Raw genomic sequence first — 19,356 nt, 5'->3', positions numbered from 1 at the left:
TGTTCCCTCCTGAATGCCCAGTGGGTGCATGAGATACAGATTATTTTAAGTCACTCTTCTGTTATATGGTGGTTGAATGCTTATTTCCTACCTCTTAAGTGAATGCTCAGACCATCACTCTCTTGAAAAAGGAGGAAGCTGATCTGTTTTATATAGGATCATTAAATATTCATCAGGCCAAAAAAAGGGATAAGGGAGAAAACCTAAGAAGGGCTCTCTGGCCTCTGGTGATTAAAACACGAGGAGGGGGTATTCAAAAGAGGAAAGGATTAAAGCTGCATCTGAAGCATCTTGTGTGAGTTTTCTACCTACTTCACTGCAAAATCAGAAACATGTAACCTCTCCTCCAGCCACATTTTGCATGGGATGTAACTCTGAACTCTGAAAATGTCACTGACTGGCTTCCAAAAAAGAATTAAGTATATCTACTTTATGATTTCTGACAGTGCTTAGGCATTAATTGGCATCTAGCTGCTCAGCAGTGTAAAGTTCAGATAGTTCTGTGTGCAAGCAGATTGGGGACAGGCTTACGTGACATTTTAGCCACCAATGGAACAATTTTATAGAAATTTACTTTTTTCCAGGTTCTGGCAGATACTAAGATACTTCATTTGGAATGAGACAAATAAATCCATGTGGACTTCTAACCCTGCATGGCATACCCCAAATCACCTACTGTAGTAATGCTGAATTTGATCTTTGTCTGATCTGGTTGGGCTCTGGAGACATTGCTCCAACTACCTGGCCAAATTTCCAGAACATTTTGGTTCACATTTATAAAGTATGCCAGCAAAATTTAGGTGCCTATACATTAGGGATGCTCAGCATTGCTTGAGGAACTTGGTGGTACAGCTCAAGCTATTAAAAGCTATTTGGGAATCTAAAGACTGACTAGGGTTTTCAAAACCATTTACGTGCCCTGCACTTAGTGATATCAAGAAAAAAAACCCACACAATGCTTATAAAACTTTTTCAGTGCCAGGTTACCTTTACAAATCTGGCCTGAGAATGTGCTGATGCAAAACATTCACTAACGAGACCTTACTACAAGTCTAAAACCTCTACTGTTGGTAACAGCGGTACTGACGTGATGCACACTGTGTCCACAAGTAAGTCAACACTCGAATCATAAAACATATTTGCAGTGTGCGCAGGGAGGCTCACGTGGGCCTTAATGTAGGCAGTCTGGGTAACAGCAGCACTGGAAATGAACCATTAGGACATCCCTGCAAGGTAGCTGGTGAGTTAGTATCCCGAAGTCCCTTGTACTACGCTGCCATAAAACCTATCCTGTCGTCACTGTTACTGTCCCCTTGTGCTACCCAAAGTAAATTGATAAAGGTGGCTAAAATATAAAGCATCCAGACTGCAGTATAGGTATTACTGAACTGCCACAACTTCAGCCCTACAGTAAATCAGTAGGATATGCTGGTGCAGTTCTTATCCCGTATCTTTCCTTTAAATCAGCAGTTCAGAGATCTCTTATTGCTGTGCAGTGGCCCAAAGAAAGGATTCCTTCTTTACAACTTGCCAGTTCAATTACCAGCTTCATACGGATTTTGGAATTTAAGGGGCTGATGCCTTGCTGCCATCTTTTGATTCGGGCAGGCAGTCTGACATCATGGCACCTTTCAGGTCATTTATGAAAGATTTTCTTCAAGGAAAGGCTAGAATTTGGGTTTGTTTATTTGTTACAAAGAAAAGCTGATGTAGGGACTGATTATCAAACATTTTATGTTGGAGCGATTCCTAGTACACCAGTGTTTGAATCTGGGTTGTGGAAAATAGAAGCAGCAATTTACATATGTTCAGCCACTGCCTCCCCCTCCACAAATGTTAACAGTTCCGCTCCTTATTCCCCCACCAGTATTGCAAATAAAACTAGCAAACATAGTTCTTTAATATATCATAGTAAAGCAATTTTTTCTACTCAGCCAGGGGAAGATTCTTCCCCCCCACCCTGCCGTATTAGCAACTGGAGGATCTTTTGAAGGCACACAGGATCATCCACTGTTTGAACAGCAAGGCACTATGTCTCACTGGATTATGCTCCATGATTAATATTGGTTTAGGTTTTAAAATCTGTGAACAGAGGATTCATTCAGAATCACATGCAAGAGCCATGAAAGAATCCCAGGACTATCAAACATCTGCCGAAAACTGTCTGACAGGGTTTGGTTTGTGCTCAGGCATGAGGTGATATGGAGTGAAAGCAGCAAGAAGAAGTGGATGAATTTGGAGCTACTGAACCAGAGAAGTAGCAAGTGGGGCTGATAATTTGAGCATCTGTGTCTGTATCATCTCTTGCAAGACCATAAATTTCAGGCTTGAGCACTTGAACCTGCCCTTCAGGCATCTTTCTCATCTGAATTCTCTCAAGACTGTTGAAAATATTGATTACCATTGGCCTATCACTAAAAGCACAGCAGAAATAAAGGGGGCTCAGAGGCAAGCAGTGAAAGTGATTGAGACATGAAAAGTTTTCCACCTAGAACTATAAAGATTTCATCTGTTTAATTTAGAAATGAGACAAAGAGTGGCATGATAGAGATGTATACAGTAGTTAGGACTATACCAAAGCTAAATCACCTGTTCCTATTAATCTTTTATCTTCCAGACCTAAAGCCAAAAATGTTAAAAATAGGAAAAGGAAATGCTTTGTAGAATGACATGATCAATTTAGGGAATGTACAGTCACTAGACCTAACAAAATGGGGATTAGAAAAGCATTTGACATGCGTGTGAACCCAAACAACAACCCTTTTTAACAGTTAGAAAATAAATAAGTAAATTGTGCTTGGATAAAACCTACTCCCAAATTGACTACTGTCGTGGTTTAAGCCCAGCCGGTAACAAAGCACCACGATGCTGCACGCTCACTCTTCCCCCTCACCATGGTGGGATGAGGAGAAAATATAAAGGCAGGCTCGTGGGTCAAGGACAGGGAGGGATCACTCATCACTTATGGTCACGGGCAAAAGACAAGCTCAACTTGGGGAATAAACAAAATCAATTTAATTTACTACCAATCAAATCAAAACAAGGATATTAGGAAGTAAAACCAAACCTTAGAACCCCTTCCCCCACCCCTCCCTCCTTCCCACCTCAGCCCCACTCCCGGTTCTCTCTCCCTCCTCCCCCCGCCGGTGCAGGGGGACGGGGAATGGGGGTTGGGGTCGGTTCCTCACCCCTTGTCTCTGCCGCTCCTTCCTCCTCAAGGGCAGGACTCCGCACTCGTCCCCTTCTCCACCGTGGGGTCCCTCCCACAGGAGACAGTCCTCCATGAACTTCTCCAACATGGGTCCTTCCCACAGGCTGCAGTCCTTCACGAACTGCTCCAGCGTGGGTCCCCTCCACGGGCTGCAGTCCTTCAGGCACAGCCTGCTCCAGCGTGGGTCCCCCACAGGGTCACAAGTCCTGCCAGAAAACCTGTTCCAGCGTGGGCTCCTCTCTCCACGGGGCCGCAGGTCCTGCCAGGAGCCTGCTCCAGCTGCAGGGGCACAGCCTGCCACCTCACCACGGGCTGCAGGGGCATCAACCTCCTCCCCCTCCTTCCTCACTGACCTCAGTATCTGCAGAGGAATTTCTCTCACATCCCAATCCCACTACTCACCACAGGTTTCCCCTCTTAACTCTGTTCTCCCACAGGTGCTACCACTGTCGCTGACGGGCTCGGCCTGGGCCAGCGGCGGGTCTGACTCGGAGCCGGGGAAGCTTCTGGCAGCTTCTCACAGGAGCCGGCCCTGCGGACCCTCCCCCACTACCAAAAAAAACGCCACACAACCCCAAAACAGCTATGACATGATAATCTGCTTAAATGTGTGTTTAACTTTCTCCTAGCCTCTACTTCTGGCCATTTACAGAGACCGGAGGATAGATAGGCTTCTAAGGTGATGTTCCTACAATATGGGAGTGCTAGCTATGTAATTATGTTTCAGATAAGTTAGAATACTCCTTTAGATCACAACAAATGTTAAAATTGATGCTTGCTGTGCTAACAGCAATAAACACAGATGGAAGATGAAGGATATGATTGAGGAGATACTCTCCAGCTGTAGATTTCCTGACCTGGGTATTGCTGGATTGGCTGTTGGGTCTCATATTATCCTTTACCAGTTAGAATCTCTATCCCCCAAACATCATGCCAACCTCAGTGGAATGACTAGCAGTCAACAAACTATTTCCAGTGAAAATCGTCAGTTGTGAACAATTGTGTACCAAGACGCAAACGGTTAGTTGAAATTACACCTCTGAGAGTATCTGCAAAAGCATTCTCCGTCAACGACTGGTGCGGATTGGTGTGCCAGGCAGTCCTTGCTGGAGGGCCCCTTGCCTGCTGCATGCTGTTTCCCTGCTCCCTCAAGACTGCTCCATAGGAATACTCATACCTTGAGCCTCATGTATTTATGCATTAATATGCTTTAAGCTTCTTATGAAAATAAAAGGATGGTCCTGAGGTTTGTTAACAGAAACAATAGCAGTCTCTTTAGCAGTGCCAATCTGAATCAAGTCCAAGGCAGTATTAAAGGTGTCACATTTCTCTCCAGTAGCTCCTGAAATGAAATCCGAACAGTCTGTAAAGCTTTTCCTCTTCCTCTGCTGTCATTCTTTACTTTCACACCTGCCTGAAATCAGCACCCACTCGATTTCCAGTCTTTGCCTCTCTAACCCTCAAATGATTTCACTTTTACTGCTGACTTCTGCACAAAAGGTCCCCGGACTTAACTGGCAAGTAAGGATGTCCAGACAGTGGAATTTTGCTTTACTGGGATATTTCAGATAGTTTTGGCCTTTCACTTCATCCTGCTTCACTCCAGAAAAAAATTATTTGCACACTCCAGAAAACAATATTGGCACTACTGAGTTTTTGGCAAAGAGGACAGCTTGTTTCATTTCCATTGGTCTTCTTCCTACTTAGTTATGACCTGTTTAGCTTGCAGGCTGACTATCTTGTCTGGGAAGCATGGCAACCTGCCTTGTCATCATCTGCATGGCAGAGAAATCAGGGAACAGACAAACCCGCCAGGTTCCCAGCTCCCGAGAAGACTGCCTGGCCTACGGGTTCCCAGTCAGCCAGTGCTTGACTTGTCAGGTTGACATAAAGAATGCTCCTCTACTAATTTGGGAACCACCTGTTTAATTTGCCAGTCACTAGCTAACCTGGGGGATGACTCACCAGGCAGCCATCTGGTTTTTCATAAAAAGTTTTGACAGAATTACATGTTTGCATCTTTCAGTTCTACAGAAACTTAGCAAAAATGGCTCTTGTGGAAAAGTTTCAGCCAGCTCTGTCAGGACCCTTGTTGATCAAAGGCTGGAGGGACATCAGGCTCATGTTCCCATAAGATCTTTAATGGTTCCTTAGTTAGGAAAAACCTATACGGTGTGGGGGATAGACATTGGGCTGGATTGCCCATCTATGCTGTTCCTTACTACAAATATGGAGAAACGTTAAGTATCTAGGATTCATTAAATCCAAGGTCGACAGACAGCTACACCTACTAATTGGCTGACATGCCATGCCATTTAAAGATTCTCTAGTATGTGCTGTTCCTCATTCTGCAGATATTTTTAGACCTCTGTTTTATGTAGATTTTCTCTTCCTAAGGTATTATTTTTATCTGCAGTTTCTTTGCTGTAGACTTTAAGCCTTATGGGATTCTCTAAACAGAGAATAATTTGTCCTTAACAGAATATTTGTGATCAGTGATTTTTTTCTCTTAGCTCTTGTTAAGCCAGATTCTCACGAACACTTTTCTTATCACTCCAGGCCTTCCTAGGATTACATCTAATTTGCCACATGGAGTTATTTCTGCACACAGAATTAAAGCCCTTAATCATATTTGGTTTAGTGACTCCCATTTGCTTAGCAATCTTGAGACTATTTTGCCTTCTGTTTTGTCCTCCTCTAGGGCTGATGATGACTTGATTGATTCACACAATCCATCAGTGACTGATTTCTTAGACCAGTTACCTTAGTACAGAATATCACTCATGTCTGCTTTTCTTATTTTCATTTACTGCGGAGTTATACACAAAAATGGGGGAAAAGAACACTAGATATGCACACACTGTCCATGCAAAATATCCATAAAAACCCATTTAAATTTTGGCTCATTCTCATTACCTGCAGTATCTTTATGAGAAGATGGCTAGGACATGATCACTTGTCACAAATGAAGAGCTGCTTTGTGCCAGTGAAACCTTGCACTTGTTTCTTCTGTGAAAAATTATAAATAGAACTGAGCTTATAAGAAAAAAAAATAGCTTAGTGGCTGGAAAGCAACTTTAAAGAAAAATGATGTTCATAGCCATGCAGGCAGTAGCTTGAAAAGCAGCTTTTATAAAACATATTTAATGTTTACAGTCACTCAGTGGCTGAGAACAGTAATACTTTTAAAATATGTTTAATGTTTAAAACCACTTGGTGGCCAAAAGAACAGATCTTGCTGAAAAGATATTTAATGTTCAGAGTCATTTTGTGGTAAGGAAAAAGCAGCTTCTTGTTAATTTTTAACATTTACAGCTGATCAGTGGCTACTAAAACAACTATCAATACAACATGTTTTATGTTTAGAGATGTTACGTGCCTGTATAAAAACAATTCCTACATGTCTCAATACTACGCTAAAACATGCCAATACCTTTCCCTCAGTAATAGTACCATTGACAAAAAAATAACACATAATCCCAACAACTCTAATGCAATGTATCTTGAACCTAAAGATGATTATGCAAACCACAAGACTGTACCAATAATTACAAAGCTTCTCCTTATATACTAAAAGAACTAATACTCAGCACCATTAAGATGACCAACATACACATTCAGAGCAAAACCAAATAGCTTAATTTCAATAATGAAGGTATTGGTTGGTTAACCTAACAGAGGGGTCTGCATCAAAAGACTTGGGTGTGATGAAATATAAAATGTTAATTGATTTACACTACTGAGCTGAAGTAATGTCAGCGTGTGGATAGGAACATGATGGCTTTATCTGCTGTGACATGAGTTTTTAACTTTGCCCACTTCCAGTTAAACACAATAAAGTAGGCCTGGATATACATGAAGCAAGACTCAAATGCTTTGCATGAATTTGGCATTAATACTGACATTTGGGGACTGTGAAACCAGCTGGCAGAAAACATTTATCCAGTGTCTCATCTTTTTAACAGCAAAAGCTTCTCAGACATTTTGCTGTGTGCATGTTTGTAGGGTCCTGTCTGTCACAGCTTTCATTTTACATAGATTCTCCCAGCTAATGGTATTTGCCAAATCTCCTTGTTTTGCTGACAATTTCCAACAGACAGGGTGTATGAAAAGAAATTCACAGTGAGTATGACAACAGCCACAATCCTTTAACCAAGCAAGCCTTGATTCTCTGTATTGTTTTCTTCCTCCCTTTTGATCTAAAAGGGTTTTGTCTGTAAGGCTTTTCACAGTAGTGGAAGCTGCCCAGGTTGCCTAGTGATCTATCATAATGTCAAGAAACACTTTTGTTTCAAAAGCTTTTACTGCCTACTTGTAATTTCCTCTCAACAACTCAGTGTTATTTTTTTTTATTTTTGTTTCGGTTTGTATTTTTGTGCAATGCCCCTTATACACGGGAAAAAACTCTTTGACAAAAGGCTAAGCGGCCATAACCCGCCTTTCCTTCTGCTCGTTCCTTAAAACTCACCTTTTCTACAGTGGCTATAAAACAGTCTGATGTTCAGTGCAGTAGCTGTTTCTTTTCACAATTAAAAAAATGAATCAAAAAGACAAGATCTGTAATTAAGGAAGCAGTTCTAAATGAGAAACCACTGAAACATCAGCTGTGATGGATAAACTGCCATCTGACATAGCCCCAGGACAGAGAACTGAAAGACAGTGATGGGACATGAATTTTTCTAAACAGGTACAACCTAGGGCACCAGATCTGACCCAGTCAATGGACAAATTTGTATGCTCTGTAATAAAGTACCAAATTAAAGGACGTGTGGATATGACCCTGTAAGGGGGGAGTCAGTACAGTTTTGTGAAAGGAAGCCACTCTGTTAAAAACTACTGGGTGAATCAGTGAATACATAGCTCTAGATTACTTTCATAGGTAAACAGTACCTAAATTTCCAAAAAGTTTTCAGCAAGGTTCCTAAGCAAAGGCTCTTGGGGAAAAACTTAAAAAAAAAAAGATAGATTAAGAGGGAACAGCCTTTTTTAGGATAATATCCCAATAAAAATAGAAATAAAATGGTAGGAATAAATTGCCAGTCTTTATATGAAAGGGGGGGTTACCACTGGCATCTCACTTGGATCTGAACTCATAGGTTGCCAGGAAAAGAGAATATATAAGCAGGTGACAGCTTGACGAAATGAAAGCTTGACTGCAAAGTGTTACAGGGAAATCTTAACGTAACAAGTAACTGGGCATAGGGGATTTCACACTGAGAAATACAAAGTAAGAGGCATGGGAAAAAAACCCCTTATCATTACTTTCACAGAAGTGGGTTGTAGCTCAGTTACCTATGAACTCTTGATCTTGGGATCACTGTGGAAAATCCTCCAAAGTTTTCATGTCAATGATCAACAGTGGACAAAAAAGGGAAAATGATTGATGGGAATATTAGACAAGGAAAAGAGAACAAATAAGAGAATGACCAAGAGTATTTGAGATATTTGTATCTTGAGTATGACATCCAATTCCCATCATTGCCTCTAAGGACTCAATAACACCAGAAAAAACCCTGGCGACCAGGCTGGAGCTGGAGGGGCTGCAGACAGGGACTGACAGATTATACTGCCAGTTCCCTCTCCATGAGTGTGTGTAACACCACCCAAAAATCTCTCTGGCCTCTACAGATTCCCAAAGTAATATCTTCTGCAACAGCCTGGGTACGCTTCTGGAAATCCTTAAAAATGTATCGCCAGAATCTAGGAATCTGTATCAAGGGAAGGATCGTTCAGTATTTGCTCCGATGCCTTATAGTCCTTCCTTCCCCAGCCTCTGCTCAGTGTAAGCTTCAGGCTAAACTCAGGCACCCAGTACTAAGCCATGCGCAAACCGGAGTGCAGGCTCCTACCCACCAGTTCATCGGGTTAGTTCTCTACACATTGTAATTCTTTCACAGGATACTACATAGATGGATATATTAAACATACGTTCCATTTGTGAATGTATATATACAAGTCTTTGTCAATGTTTAAATATAAGCCAATGCTTAAATATAATCCAATTAAGTATCCACTTCAGAAGGAAAACTGCCAGAAAATTTAGAGACTATTTTTAGGCTCTTAGTACCATAGGAAGCAAATCCATAACACTCTTCAAGTAGCTGCCTTGCACCACGGAGAATACCCAGTAAAAATAACCCAGTAAAAATAACCTGATACCAACTTTCTAGTATCTTCGACTATTTTAGTGTTACAACGTAGTGTTACAACTGAGGCAGTTTCAAATAGAATATTCAAGCCTAATCAGTAATTCAGCTATTTAATGTGAACATATTCCATTACTCATTAATTAACAACCAAAAAGGCAGAATAATTGCCATGGTGATCTGGAGTTTGTAGAGCCCCCCTAAGCAATAAAGAGTTAATCTAGTGGAAAGGTATGAAATGAAATTGCCTAGGAAAGAATATATGGAATCTATACGTTATGGAATTGATGGGTTTAGTACAGCCCTAGCTGGTCTGTGTATAAGCACACAGGAATAATGGAAAGACCTCAGAAAACAATTAGGACACTGTGTGATAACAGAAGTTATAAATTTGTCATGTGTAATACATATGATCAATTAAAATCAGCATAGTCAGTGAACGAAATGCATGAAAAATGCAGATGCATTTCTGTGCACATTTTTATGTATAAATATATAAAAATATATAAGATCTTTCCCTGAATGTGTGTTTAACGCTGGTATGCCCCGACTCTCAGTCATCTGGACTAACAGCTTTAATAAGGGGATAACCTCGGTTTAAACTCACCATGTATTTGCGTGCTTATATGAGCTATATTGCAACAGAAGCTGGCACAGCTGCCAGAAGCAACAACAGTTGATTAAACTATACTTAAAGACAACGTATTTTGCTAATACTAACTTAAAAATGGGGAAATTACAGCCCCCTTTTCAGTCCTCATACATACACTTCCGTTTCTGGTTTCTTCCATATTTTAGAACTCTTATTAAATCAAGACAATATTTTCAAATAAAGATATTGATAAGACCAATCCAAGATCAGAAAAAATACATTAGGATTCCAGCCCTTAAGCTTTTATAAGTCTCTTATTAGGCATAGGATAACAGCATAGCAATCTCTGTTCTTAAAATACTAGTTCTGCGTTGTAATCTGACTCCATCTGCTGAGCTTCTCTGCAGGGAATTTCACATCATTGTCCTTCCCAAAATAAATTCTTCACCATAAAGTATTCTGCACCCCATTTATTATGTGAGCAATACACTGTCAACTTTGGAGGTACCAATATCCTTCTGCAACAATACAGAAACTATGCACACTTAGAAAGTAACAGAAATAATGGAAGTCATTGATGGGTACAGTAGCCTGCATGTTATACCAGCTGGTAACCAAAGGGCTTTTCAAGAGAAGATCTTTTTTGTTTATATCTGTGATTGACTGTCCTTTCCATCACACATGAGCAGATTACAGTACATGTATGGAACGAGTGAGGCTAGCTGGCATAAAACAGGTAGGCGTCCTGTGTGGGCTTGAATTATAGTTTTAAAACACAGTAAACGTGCTGCTAACATTTTCTTTCTTAGTAAAAAGCATATGAAGGAATTCGGCTCCCAGTAAGGAATGCACCACTAAGTAAAAATGGAAAACCTAAAATTATCTCTTCTTCAGAAAAAGCTAAAAGATACGCATTACCATAATCTTTTTTAAGGAGTGGTATTGATTAGAGGGAAAACCAAACAAACCCCAGTGTACAGAAACTGTAGAAGAAACTTTAATATAGCCTTAAGCCAAATTTGAAGGAAAAAAATAAATTTCCACCTAAAACATGCATGGTAAATAACACAACGAAGTTCTTAGAAAATCTACCAGGAAAAACTTGGATAAGACAGATATGCCTAAATCATATCTACGTGCAGAAAACCAGATATTGAGGATCCTATGAATTTCCATCTTTTTGTACCTTTTTGAGTAAAAAAATCACCAAGGTCCAGGGTAAAGTTGATGCACAATTTTATTATAACTCTGTGACTGGAACTCTGAATCCAGGGATGAATGCTATGGCATTTTTTCAGCCACCAAAGCTTCACCTAATTGCAACAGCAATTAGTATGAGGGCCAGAGCTGTTACAAAGATGAGAACAGTGCAGCCATGAAAATTTCTAAAATGTGTGTAATGGGTCTAAAGGACGCTTTTCTTCCCAAGACTTCCCAGCCCCATGCAATCCTCTCTTACGGCTGCAGACTGTGGGGCCTCAAGGGTGTTTTATGCAATTCACTTTATTTCACTGTCCAAATGGAATATGTACTGCGTGTTTACATTGGGAGCTAAGTCTTGAGGATTTCATTAGCTACTCCTTTGCCCTTCTGTTCCCCTTTCAACATGAACTCTGGCATCCATATTTTGCTCCTTATTACCAACAACCTTAAGCTAAACTACCAAACTGAGTAAACCTTTGCATGAGAGTGTCATGCAACAACAAAAGACAGCAAGTCACTAGTCACAAAAGCTTGTCAGGCTCATAGAAATGACTGGTAAGGGGGAAAAAAGGCATGTTGTAGTGCATTTCCCACAATGGAAACAGTGTGCACGAGTGCAGTTCATAATAACTATTGCTGCAAAAATATATTAAGTGAAGTTTAGGACATTTGGGAATTGAAAACTGGCAACTAGAAAATGGAAACGTAAAAAAATAGATGAGAGGAAGAGTTTATCAGGGTTTTTGCCTAAGCCAAGACAACCATATGCTGCACCAGCTAAAAAATCAAAGTGATTTTCAATGTCAGCCTCAGGCAGTGGTAGGTCTAGGCATCTCTGTAGGTGCAACTAAATGGTACTGATGATAGGGAGCAGTAGTTTTAGATCCTCTGAGAAATCTGTGCTCACATAAGGTAGCAAAAGCATAGATAAGAGAGAGCAAGAGTGTGGAGAGACCTACATCGGAGAAGGCACAATCTCCTGGCACATCACAGGCGACAGAAGGCATTTCTGGATATTTTTGCTGCAAGACAACCCATCAGCAAAAATTATCTGCTTTAGTAACCACTAATTGCAGTTTAGGCCTCCATTTAGGGCACTATTTCCTTGCCTTGACTTTTCTGATCAATTTTCATCCATCTTTTATTTTTCTTATAGAGGAAAATAAAAACTGTTATGAATAAATCTTTCAGAGGTAGTGAATGTGACTGAATAAAGTGAAGATCAAAAGGATGCATTTTTACCATGGCATCTAATGCTGTTTTTCCAAAGGAGGATAAATTGAAAAGCATTTCTTTTAAAACACTGTATGCATGACACAGCATATTCAGTTGCATCTCATTTAGTCATGCAACTCCCAGTCAATGTAAAAGCCATAACGCATGGCACACCTTGAAGAGATTTTCCCATAAAACCACTGTTAGAATTTTGTCTACTACTGCACACACATATTTAAGAAAATAAGAAAGGAAGACAAAGGGAGAGCAAGAGTCAGAGAACGAATGCACTGCATTCCACTATGTAAATAGCATTATTCACTATTATTTTGCTCATTTCTCTCTTATCAAGTCTTTAAAATAATGTAACAACTAACCATATATTCAATGGAAAGAAAATTTCATTCTGAACTTGCCACAGAAATAGACTTCAAAATATAAAAAAATGTTTTCCATCTATAAATAATATAACTGTAAGTAATATTACTAGGCATCTCTATAGGGGCAACAACAATAGTGCACCTATACAGTGAATCTATGGATGCACCTCTATGGGTGACTGTCATGAACTCGTCCCTCCACTTGCATGAGATTAACGTGATCATCTCTACATGTCTATTCATATCATATTTTATCACATTCTACCACTCTTTATCACAAAATTTAAACTACTTCCTCATTAATTCCATATAGCAACTTGTGTAGATAGCTAGTTGCCTCCTGGATAGTCTTTCAAAACATCACCATCTGAGCTGCATAGCTGAAGGGGCAACAGGATCCCTCTGCACATTTCACAGTCAGAAAACTTCCAAAACTGTTAGCAACTACAGGGAGTATTAAATGACTACTACTGGCTTGTGAAGCACTGGGAAAAGACAGCTTAGGAGAGAAAATGGCAATAAGCTGAAACTAGCACTGGGAAGTTAAAGGCCTCCCAGCCCAGAATGAATTAATTTCTGGTGCCCGCAGGGAAGCCCGAAGTGCCATCTGGCAGCAGGACACAGGCAGTGTGCTTGCGTTGCAAACACGCTGCTCAGGACCACTGCAGAATCAGCCATCAGGCAGAGACCCGAAGGGCCCATCTAGTCTATTCCCCTGCTCCAAAGCAGGATCAATGCTCTTTACGTCTTCCCCGGCAAATGCCTATCATTTTGTGAAAGTCCTTTGAACAAAAACCTATTCCAGTGCTTCAGTATCCTTATTACAGTCCACCTTTCTTTGGAGAGAAAATGAGTCTCTCCCCTGTACACTAGCTTTTTGAAAATTTACCATGTTTCCAGTCAGTCTCATCTTTTTTTTTTTGACTCAAAAATCCAATGCATTTGGTATTTTCTTGGACATTAGGTTTTTGAGACCTTAAGCTAGTCTTGCTGAGCCTCTCTGACTCCCGTTCTTGCATTGTGGAGAGCCAGGTGAGGGCAATCGTTGCTTTCAGCACCCACAGTGTGGCAGGACTTGGATAAAGAATCATCCCCTAATTCATAATTAGTAGATCATGCAAGTGCTGTAGGAGTTTAACAGCCACAAAGACAAGAACAGTAAGTGGCAAGATGCTGTTGTACCATCTAATTCTGTACAGCAAAAAGTGAACATAAACTAGGAAGAAAGGGGAACACACTTCATCATGTGAAATAACAGGTTTGGGGATGCACAGAACCCCTGGACCTTAGCAGACCTGCCTTGAATATATTTTTTTTCTTTCTCCTGTCTTCAGAGACTTACAGCCCCAGGCACTCATTTTGCAGGAGAGTGAGTTTCTAAATAAGCAAATAAAGCTAAAACAAAACCATAATCTGTATATTTCTAAGCACAGAGACATTTCTAATAATAAGGTTTAGAAGTTATATTTTCATTTCAGCCTTCTCTTTCTTTCCTCAGCAGGAAATGCACATTGAGACAATTAAGTAATATGCAATTAGTTATCAAGTGTTTAAAGCATCTTACTCACCCACTGGAGACATTTCTGGGACACTGGCAACATAAGGCCCATCCAGGAACTTTGGCTCGTTATCATTAATGTCCTGCACTTTGATGATGAACTCTGATTCAGGCTCTAGTGGTTTCTTTGTGTCAACATCCACAGCCTGAGCCCGGAGTGTGTAGAAAGGTTTTTCTTCTCGATCTAGGCTCCTTATGGCATGAATGTCTCCTGTGGTCTCATCAATGGTAAAAACCGTACCAGCACCGTCTCCTGAAAGGGTGTATTTAACAGTGCCCACTCCCTTGTCCAAGTCAGAATGAAGCTTGAGAACAAAAAGAAAAAAAAAAAAAAGGAAGGAAAAGAACATTAATGGCTTTTTCTATGCTGGAAGACAATTATTATTTTTTCTTTTTTTCTCTTATGTAATAAAAGCATTAGAGGAACCAACTTCATAAGTCCTTAACTGCCTCTAAGTGCATGGAAAAAAATGTAGGTAGTATGTTATCTAATATGTTCACTCCCATCTAGTACCCAGCATAGAGAGCATTTCAAAATTCTGCCTGCTTTCTCCCATGAATACTGTCCACTACTAAAACTGCAATGAAGCAGGGCTTCGGATTTGTTATAAACTGAAATTTAAGACCAAGGATGGAAAACCACCAACAGCCATGTCAAACAAACATGAGATGACATGAGAGAGTGTCAAAAGCTTTCAGAGGCATTTGGCTTTCAGAGACGTGGAAGAGAAGTATCTAATTTTCATTTCACACACAAGAGCTTGACGGAATCCTAAATTCAAACTCAAAGTCAAACCTGGTTTAAAAAAGACAGTATACACCTCTTAATTACAGTAAGTGCTAAACGGACTAAAAATACTACCTTTTACACAAATATTTGATTGTTTGTTTCTGTCCTTTCGGAGGTAGTCACATTGCTGACAGTGTGAAGTTAGGAGTTCTCTTGCTCATTGGAAGAATACAGAACTCAATCATTTCTGCCTTAACTCAATTATTTCTGCCTTAAATACCAATATACACATTTTCCAGGCTATTAGTACATTAAATCTCTATTTCTAATTTGAAAATATACTTGAATACAAGTTCTTGGACGTTTTTGGCCATTTGATCAGTGTCTATACTACTATAATGTGGCCTTAAACACTATTTCAAATGCAGGAATTTTTGAAATTGAAGTACAGGATGATGAACTTCTTTCTCAGATGTCTTTATCTGTTTCATGCTCATCCTTTAAATACATCTAAGTTTTGAATAGGTACTCAAGGTTACATCATTGATGCTGAAATATCTTGTAAAATATTCACCCACTTGTCCCATCTAATGAGGACTAAAGAGATCTACTATAATGGACACAGGTTGGAATGGAGTTTTCAAGAGTGAATTCCCTTAAGCAGTATAGTAAAGCGATTATGGATATAGGCTTTATTTACATGATGTACTGCCCAAGGTGAAACACAATAGAGGAAACATGGGACATGAAAGGAGATTATGTAGAAAATGAATTACTGAGAAACTAAATGGTTTTGGTAATGGGGCAAGAAGCTAAGCTACAGAGAAAGAGGTAAAGGCAATTATTAACATTTATAGCTATTGCCTTGAAATTGAAAATAGGTCCTTGTGACTGTGGAAGAGGTCATGGTTTGTGGGACAGAGCGAACATGAACATAGTCTCTTCTTTGTCTACTTTTTCATCTCATCATTCCTGCTCAGTGAATATACTAGATTCTGATCTTTCATCTAGCTGCCCCCTGCATGCAATTTTAAATTATCTCTCCAGTCCGAAGTAAAGCATTTTGCTTCTGAGGTGTTAAATATTTCCTTGCTTGCAAAATGAAACGATAATGCAGCCTGAGATAATTAATGTCTATTTCTTCCTCATCATTTTAATTTAAGTGGCTCACAAGCTTCCTGCTGTTCTATTATACCTCGCTCAGTTAAAACTTAGTATTTTCCTTCCATTATCATATAGAGGCTTACAGACACACATGGAGTGAAAAAAAAAAACCACACAAAATGATGATGAGAAAGTTCAAAGAAAAAATGTTAGAACCTTATAGAGGGAACCACACCATTTTCTTGCTTGTATCGCTGTATTAAATAAAATTTGTCTGGGCTTTATTGTGAAGTCTACCTTGTTCCATACTCCTGGAAGTAAGAATATCACAGAGCAAAAGAATGTGGTTTCGAAGCAGGGATTTGTAAACAGGGAAGCGTGCCAAGAATGTTGTCTCTACTTCCATCTCCTGTCATCAGATTTGGCACTAAAGCTGAGATGGTTGAGTGTCTTTCTGATGGCCAGCTGAAGGGTTTATGTTCAACTAGTAACAAATCAGGCTGCACTGCATGTGTTACCCCAGGACTTGGATTATACTAGAGAGAAATAATTACAGTTGCTTCCTCTAGTTGAGGAAAAAGGTAAAAAGTATAGCATGAAAAAAGCAAAACAAGGGCTCCTAAGAGAAAGGAAGAGTGAAAAACAAAGACAAGAACAAGCATAGCTTTTTTCAAATCTATTGGAGCAAAAAAGCTTTATAAGTGGCAGCATTAGCAATTCTACAGTTATAGATGTGTTTACTGTGCTTCACAAATATCAATCAGCTAGTATAACCTAGTAATCATTCTGTTGATTTAAGCAGAGCTGTATTGCTTTGCATTAGCTGGGATCCGTCACATTGTATTTATTCATCAAATCATGCTAATCTGCCGATTTCTATATAGGCTTCTTAGATGCCATTGCTGGACAATGGGCAAATGCATGCTTATTTGTAACCCACATTGAGCTGTGCAATTTCTGGGGCAATTCAACATTACAAAGTGTCTAATTACTGTAGGGGAATAGCTGACTGATTTAATTTAAAATGAACTAAATTCTCCAACAATAAAAGGCATGCAATACTGAGATTCAAATGCAAGGACGGAGAGAGAGGAACTAGTATTGGTTGGAATTGCACAACACTAGAAAATAATCTTGACTTTCAATGCCCGAAATTTTCCAGAAAGCACTTTAGGCTAAAGAATAAGTGCTTGCTAGTGTGTCTCTGATTTATATGTTACAAGCTGTATTGCACTGGAAGAAAAGACATTTATTTTTTGTGCTGAAAAACATACAGAGGATTTGTGAGAGGCTAGTGCTTCTGACACTGTGTCCTGCAGTAGTTTTGGGTTTGTATTCCATTTCTTCTTCTTGCTTGTACTTATTTTCTAATTCTTGCTCTTCTGCTATTTGAGCAAAACTACAGGGCAAGGGAACAAGTGCTCAAATCTTACCTACCATGCCCCACAATGTGTTTACATTTCAGAATTACTTGAATTTACTACAACAGGGTGGTACAAATGATTGTATTCATACGGATTTTTCTTCCTGTTACGTTTTCTCTGTAAATCCTGAATATTAAAAAAGCCACAAAGGTTTGCAAATTCGAGGGATTCATTTCTACTTTTGCTTAAATCTGTGCTGTTAGTCTCACTACCTAAGTAACAGAGAGTTTGGTGTCAGATCTCTGGGCAAATCTGCCACAAGTGTAAAATTAATGATTTTTTGCAGCAAACTCTGTTAGTGCAGAAAATCATGAATATTCTTCTGTGATGGCAGATAAAGACATATCATCCCATAATTCTTGGTAATATGTGCAAACAATAACACATATGGCAAAGGAAATGACTGATAAAAAATCCAGTATGAATAATAAGATGGACATTATTGTGAAATACACTGCATAAATCTATGCAGAAACTATGACAGTGTTCTTGAATCATATCCAATACCAGATGCCAGACTGAGCCAGTCTACAACTCCATGTGATCTAGCAATCTGCTTCAGCCTATAACTAGCTGAAAGCCAGTTTGCTTAAGAGAGGATGAAAAAGTTGGTAACAACTCACTACAAGCACACCTGGGAGAAATTATTTATTCAGTTCTTCAGGCAGTTATGTCCAATTCCTAACAAGCAGTATGATTATTTGTATTTTAGGAATAAATTAAGACCTTACTGCTTCAATAACTCAGCGTTATAAAGTCCATGTCACTTCAAGAATTCACACACCTGCACAAATGATTTGAAATTACATATGAAACTACATGAAAGATCAAGAAATACATTAGCTAATGTGCTTCAAGAACTGCTGTATACTCCTACCTAAATTCAACACGGCAGTAGTACGGATCAGAAGTATTTGTTCCTTGGTGCTCACTTGCTCATCAGTATCCTATGCATCTGATGCTCAACTGTTCATCTTCTCTTTTATTAAACACTTCAATGACTTGCATTAGTAAACTTACAATTACTTGGAAAGTCAAATTTGTAAATTCACAGACATAGGTAAAGAAATCAGAAGCAAAAGAAACTTAACAAATTGCAAAATAATCTAGCCTTAAAATGAAGTCATCACAGAGGATGCAAGAACAAGGGCTATGACATTCACTAGGCTTGCTGTGATCTTAGTTTCATAGCAATACAGACATTGAAAAGTTGTTTTATGAATTGACTCGTTCCCCTTCTGAATCTCTCATAAATATACAATAAAAAAAAAAGGTAGAGAAAGAAAAGAGGAGGAAGTAAAAAAGTTTTAAATGTCAAGGAATGTTTAACATGACTAAATTGATATATTCACCCTGTGGTATGCTCTGAGATTCTAGGTCTTATTCCATTGCCAATTTCACAGGCTGAAAAAAAATTCACTGTTCAACTTATTTATTGCTAGTAGATCAATTCAAATGCTATATTGCAGTGCATATTTGGACTGAAAACATTGCTAAATGTTCCAAGATATTAACCCTTCCTTGCATGCAGAATGGTACTAGTTATCCATCCCACATATGTACCTTTACATAATTTTTCATTATGCAATATATTTTAGGACCTTATTCCATTATTTCCTCTGCCTGTATCTACTTCCAAGTACCTCCATTTGCTCTGTAGTTACCAGTTCCTTCCCCTGCCCTTTCTTGGGTAAGATGCGCAATGAAAACTGTTCAAGAATTCAAAATAGCCTGTCAGCTCCAGTATTACCTAAGACTGCAAACCCAGAATGATGTTCTGAACTGAGGAAAGG

The 19,356-nt window shown here is 39.3% G+C and overlaps 1 protein-coding gene across 2 annotated transcripts in view; it reads right to left on the bottom strand.

Annotated features, from left to right (window-relative positions):
• CDH12 (cadherin 12) overlaps positions 1 to 19,356 on the bottom strand; it is a 155,693-nt gene that overhangs the window by 107,019 nt on the left and 29,318 nt on the right. For both annotated transcript variants that reach the window (XM_075052482.1, XM_075052483.1), the window contains exon 2: positions 14,316 to 14,610. In XM_075052482.1, coding sequence (XP_074908583.1) covers positions 14,316 to 14,610 — 295 coding nt within the window. The remainder of the gene's footprint in view (positions 1 to 14,315; positions 14,611 to 19,356) is intronic.

Source organism: Buteo buteo, chromosome 20 (assembly GCF_964188355.1).
Source record: "Buteo buteo chromosome 20, bButBut1.hap1.1, whole genome shotgun sequence".
Lineage (NCBI taxonomy): Eukaryota > Metazoa > Chordata > Aves > Accipitriformes > Accipitridae > Buteo > Buteo buteo.
This window is presented reverse-complemented; position numbering and strand designations above follow the sequence as displayed.